The sequence below is a fragment of the Lithobates pipiens genome, unplaced genomic scaffold, assembly GCF_037356315.1.
Source record: "Lithobates pipiens isolate NorthernLeopardFrog02 unplaced genomic scaffold, aLitPip1_a1.2 Scaffold_22, whole genome shotgun sequence".
In the NCBI taxonomy this organism is placed as follows: Eukaryota; Metazoa; Chordata; class Amphibia; order Anura; family Ranidae; genus Lithobates; species Lithobates pipiens.
In genome coordinates, this window is record NW_027507784.1 from 146,832,916 (window position 1) to 146,838,915 (window position 6,000).

At 38.1% G+C, this 6,000-nt stretch overlaps 1 protein-coding gene across 4 annotated transcripts in view; it reads left to right on the forward strand.

Annotated features, from left to right (window-relative positions):
* Nucleotides 1-6,000, forward strand: part of MAP3K13 (mitogen-activated protein kinase kinase kinase 13) — a 230,377-nt gene that overhangs the window by 177,547 nt on the left and 46,830 nt on the right. For all 4 annotated transcript variants that reach the window (XM_077448443.1, XM_077448442.1, XM_077448441.1 and 1 more), the window contains 2 exons: nt 4,522-4,713; nt 5,989-6,000. The exon at nt 5,989-6,000 is cut by the window's right edge and continues 147 nt beyond it. In XM_077448443.1, coding sequence (XP_077304569.1) covers nt 4,522-4,713; nt 5,989-6,000 — 204 coding nt within the window. The remainder of the gene's footprint in view (nt 1-4,521; nt 4,714-5,988) is intronic.

A 6,000-nucleotide genomic window follows, 5' to 3' on the forward strand; every position in this document is an offset into this window, starting at 1 on the left:
GAGAAGGCACTCTTTTAATGGACTGGAGTGCCTACTCGCAAGGTATAGGGTTATCCTTGTTCCCCAGGAAGCTAGCTTGAAGGGTTAGTGATACCGGACCTTGCAACACGGAAGGCATTAAGTATCTAATCTAACTTTTTTTTTTTTTTTACAGTACATTTTTTTCCGGTTAATTTTTCAAATACTGTTAGGTAGCACTTGTACTCAAATACTCCTACAGGAGGAGAGGGCTCAACCTAAAAAGCAGACCTTGCATTTTATTGAAAACAAAAGGGAATACAAGCACACAGGCTCATGGTGCAATAACGTATTTTATTGGATATAAAAGAATAGAATTGATACACTCACAAATGAAGGTGAATAAACAGTGTCGAACAGTTTCTCCAATAGAGAGCCTTCGTGAGGGACACATCCGTGCTTCAGAGTCGATGCTCATCAAGCATCTGCCGACAGGCCGTGAGCCGCTCACTAACTAAAGAGACGACTGGTCAGGAGAGGGCTGTGGGTCACCTCCAACAGGAGAGCTCTGGTGAAGCCAACTGACAGAGAACACTGTAGTTGTCAGGATAACATGTTTTGGAGGGTGTGGCCTCCTTCCTCAGATCCGCTCCCTGTTATTCAGAGAGTCCTTTTGTAGCTGAAATGAATTGGCCTGGGTTCTTTAACCTTATAATCAAAGATAATCAAAGTTAATCAAACTTCAGCTGAAAAACATATGGGGGATAGTATGACAACTAGATTACATTTAAGAGCAACATACATACAATATGCCTAAGATATAATTACACATGTATATATTATTTATATTTTTTTTATTTTTTTCCCTTTGGCAATACAATTAAATTAGAGATAAAAGATAATTATATATAATAATAAATTATGCATTTAAATACAATTGGATAAGTAGAAAATAGTATTAAGATTGTTCTATAATTCATTCCTTGTTTTTTTTCTATATACATGCATATATATGTACACATATATTATTATTATTATATAGGTTTTATATAGCGCCAACAGTTTGCGCAGCGCTTTACAACATGAGGGCAGACATTACAGTTACATTACAACTTGGTACAAGAGGAATCAGAGGGCCCTGCTCGTTAGAGCTTACAATCTAAAAAATATATATACACACACATGTCAACTCTATTATCATTATCTTGAGAGATATATATATATATATATATATATATATGTGTATATATATCAAATCGTGTTTTTTAATACATTGATTATTTGTATCAGATAACTTTTTAGTTTCCTTAATTATGATTTTTCCTTTTGGCTTTTTAAACCCTAGTGTTTCATAGAGGGTATTTTGTACGTTAGTTTACTGGTTGAAAAGTAATAAAACTTTAAGATAGGTTGTATTGGGATACAATTGATTTAAAATAATTGAAAATAAAAACTGTAGCCATTTATCGAATATACTATAAAGACATATATGGTAATAATGTAGTTATAAAAATAGTGCACATACTTATCGTTATTTCATATAGAAATTATTATAAACTATAAACTAATTGGAGACTTATTACCTGAAAAAAATTGCTAATAATCTGAATGAAATTAAAATAGAAAATAAGATTAGAGTTAGGGTAAAGGATAACCATAATAATTGGTATAGTTAAAAATATTTATACCTGACATATGCTAGATATTTGTAAAGAGAGATATGCATATACACGCGTACACCCATAAATACATATTTACGCATGTATACACACATCCGCATCACGCACAAACATACACATGGGTCCTTCCTTTTCTCCACCCATCAGTAAACCAATGCTGATAGACCATTGGACACCAACAGGGGAAGAGATTGTAAGCTAAAGGACGGGATAATAAACCCATGCAATGCAATAGGATGCATATGAACATATGAAAGTGCCCCCCCCCCCCCCCATATAAGTACCAGTGACATCACTATGATGCCATAAAAAAAATGTGTACTAGTACATAAGTAGCACTAACTAATGTACCTGGTGTCAAGCCAAACTAGTCTGCCTACAGCACAATAGAACAGACTCAAAATTTGTTGGCAAGCAGGGGTGAAAAAAGAAAATGGGAAAGAAGGGATTAGTTGTGATTAGATGATAGTACTAACCTCCAAATCCTTGTTGAGTCCCCCCAGACTGATAGAGTTCAGGGTATATATCAGAAGGTTTCATGGTGACATCATTGCGAAAACCCCTCGCCTTCCGGTAGCTGCATTGAAATAGACTCTATTCCAAACAGCTCCAGACCACCAGGGCAACCCCTATGGTGAGTGCTGAAGTGGCGCAGCACACTGCTTGGTGACACCCTTCTCGATGAACCTCCTGTGTTCACCGAATTGGGTGTGCATAGTACGGAGAGTGCGACCCACATAGCATAGGCCGCAGGAGCATTTCAATCTGTACACCACATATTGCGTACATGTGATAAATGAATTGATCTGAAAGGATTTTCCAATGTAGTCCTTAAATTCTTTCTGGCCGTGTTTTATGAATATACACGCCATGCAATTGGAGTTTTTGCACCTAAAGGTACGTCAAATGTTAAACATAGAAGGAATGTTACTAATTTTAGGATTAGATCCTGTAATTATATTTTAGGCATATTGTATGTATGCTGCTCTTAAATGTAATCTAGTTGTCATACTATCCCCCATATGTTTTTCAGTTGAAGTTTAAAAAATGTTGATTATAGGGTTAAAAAAAACCCAGGCCAATTAATTTCAGCTACAAAAGGGCTCTCTGAATAACAGGGGCGGATCTGAGGAAGGAGGCCACGCCCTCCGAAATATGTTATCCTGACAACTACAGCATTCTCTGTCAGTTGGCTTCACCAGAGCTCTCCCTGGGACAAGTGTTGGAGGCGCCCCACAGTTGTCTCTTGTCAGAAATCGGCTTATCGTGGCCTGTTGGCAGCTGCTTGATGAGCCCGTGTCTGTGGAGCCAGCCCATCCATCCAGCTTCTCATCTACTCTGTAGCACAGATGTGTCCCTCGCTAAGGCTCTCTATTGGAGAAAATGTTTGACTCTATTTATTCACCTTCACTTGTGACTATATCGATTTTATTCTTTCATATCCAATAAATGACGTTATTCTACCATGAGCCTGGGCGCTCGTATTGCCTTTTGTTTTCACAGCTATCAATTTCCCATTGATCACTGAGCTGCAAGGAGCATAATGCTGGCCGATTGTTTCAAATTAAACATTCTCATTAAGGGATTCCTTGGCCAGTGTGTTGTCACTTTGGATTGGACATTTCTAGCGCAAAGACTATTTTTGTTGTATTTTTGTTCCTGTATTTTATTGCAAGTCCTGTTTTATCAGGCTACAAAAATATTGTTCTTTTTTATTGTAGGGAGGGTGTGGGGGGCAAAGAGGTATAAATCTAAATACTCCTGCCTTCAGGCTTCATGCTTAGTCTACTTGAAGGCTCATTGGTTATTCCATGCTCTGTTTTTTTTTTAAATTCATGTGATCTGTGTCAGAAGCTTTCTCAATTTGCAAGACAGAAAATTGTGACCGGCTCTCAATGGAGTTGGTTCACACATCTCCGGGCTGGCCGTGGTGCGGATTGCACAGGGGTCTTTGGCTCAATTTCAGGTCCAAATTTAGGCAAAAACTTGGGCCTGATTTGTCTCTGAAACGGAGAATGCACCGGACCCCTGCTGTCAGCCGCATCCATTTTTAGTGTGAATTGAGCCTCATGGTTACTGGGCCCCGAGGGACAAGAAATAACCAACTGAGCTTTATATTGCAGAAATTGAAGCACAATGATAAAATACATTTTTATTTCTCAATGTGACAGTGTGTCCTGGAGTACTCTTTCCAACTTCAGCTGTCTTTTTCTTAGTCTTTTAAACAACCAGCCTTATCCACAGGTGCCACTTTGTCACTGAGGGCATGGGAAACCCCAAAACCTGGGTATAATGCAAATTGTAGACTTCATCCATTCAGTTGGCACTTGCCTATGCACATGTGCTTGTTGATCATTGAGGAATGGTAGAGAGAATGGGGCAAGCACCAGCATTCTAGGTGAAACCAGAGTTTATATAATAGTGCAATCTGTGTTTTAGGGTTCCTGGGGAGCTCACCTTGCCTGCAGACACCTGAATGTACTAGATGCATGAAAGTGATTGTTTAGTAGGTTTAAATTAAAGGTTTGCTTTTACCGAACATGAAAGTCAAATGTGAACATTTTTAGCAATGAAAAACATAAGAGAAGCAGCCCTCCAGTACAGAAAATGTTATTTCATAGTGGCATTGCATTACAACACCCCCTACTTCAGTTCTGGGAACTCCTAGCCATAAAAAAGTGTGGAGTTTCTCCCAAATGCATTGTAAAAGCTCTTCTTATTCTGTTTCTTTTCTTATAAATCATAAATGTTTATTTAGGATTGAATAATAAAATATTATTTATGTAATTTTTAGGAACATGTAGACATTTAAACACTGCTTTTAATTTGAAGTTTTTCTCAACAGCTTTGATGCCAACTGACCTTTTCTCTTAATTCTCCACAGAGGTGTTTGTACACAGGCCCCATGTTACTGTCTTATTATGGAGTACTGTGCCCATGGACAGCTTTATGAGGTACTCAGGGCTGGGCGCAAGGTAACCCCAAGACTCCTGGTGGACTGGTCAACTGGGATCGCTAGTGGCATGAACTACCTCCACCTGCACAAGATCATTCATAGGGACCTCAAATCACCCAAGTGAGTAATTTTAGTGACATTTCCCATGGGGTTAACTTACTAAAACTGGTGCACTCAGAATCTGGTTCAGCTGTGCATGGTAGCCAATCAGCTCCTAACTTCAGCGTATTCAATTAAGCTTTGACAATAAAACCTGGAAGCCGATTGGTTTTTATGTAGAGCTGCTACAGATTTTGCACTTTCCAGTTTTAGTAAATCAACCCCTACGTGTCATGGGGTCCAGTGATTGCATTTCAAGTCAAACTCAGATTTTGTTTGTAAAAACAAGCAGTCCACTCCAGGTGAACTATATAAATAAAGCCATTTTTTTTTTACAGATTTACAACTTTTTTTGCTCTGAAGCAGTTGGAGTTGGCATTACTGTATTCTCTCTTGAACCAATTTCAGTTTTGTAGTAAGTGAAGCTGAACTATATGCACCCTTTAGGTGAGGATGAACTTTATGCCCTGTACACACAACCGGTTTTCCCGTCGGAATAAACTCTGATGTTTTTTCAGACGGAATTCCGCTGAAGCTGTCTTGCGTACACACGATCACACCAAAGTCCGACCGTCAAGAACGCGGTGATGTACAACACGTACAATGGGACTAGAAAAAGGAAGTTCAATAGCCAGAAGCCAATAGCTTCCGTACTTGCTTCAGAGCATGCGTTGTTTTTGGTCCATCGGAACAGCATACAGACGAGTGGTTTTCCCCATAGGAATTGATTCCGTTGGACTTTTTCTGTTGGACATTCCGCTCATGTATACGCGGCATTAGAAATTATTTCACCAGAAATGAAACCCCTGTTGCTTGGGATGCAATGAAATATAGCTTGTATTTGAGTGTTTCTCTTTGGGTAAGCAGATTCACTGAAGTAGGAAATGAAAAGTCATACTGGGTTCTATACACATACAATGTACAGACTACCTTCAGGTTGTCATATTGCAAGGAGGCTACATCTATTTATTTTTTTCAACATCTTTAGAAAATCACAATAGCTGTAGACCAAATAATTGTAATATTACCTAATAAAAAGACTCTTGTAGCAGTTACTGTATGTATGTTTTATACTTGTAGTGGCAAATTCATTTTATGTTGCTCAAAAATTAAGTAATAACATCACTATTGTTTACAGCATTAGGTTTGACTATAAATGGTTCACTCTAATGTAGCAGATGGGATTTTATAAATAGAAATAATAATTAAAAAAATAGACTATAACTGTCTTTTTTCTAAACCTGGCCCTTTGTACATTGCAAATAATATTTATTGGTATATCTTTTTCCTTCATAGTGTCCTAGTCAC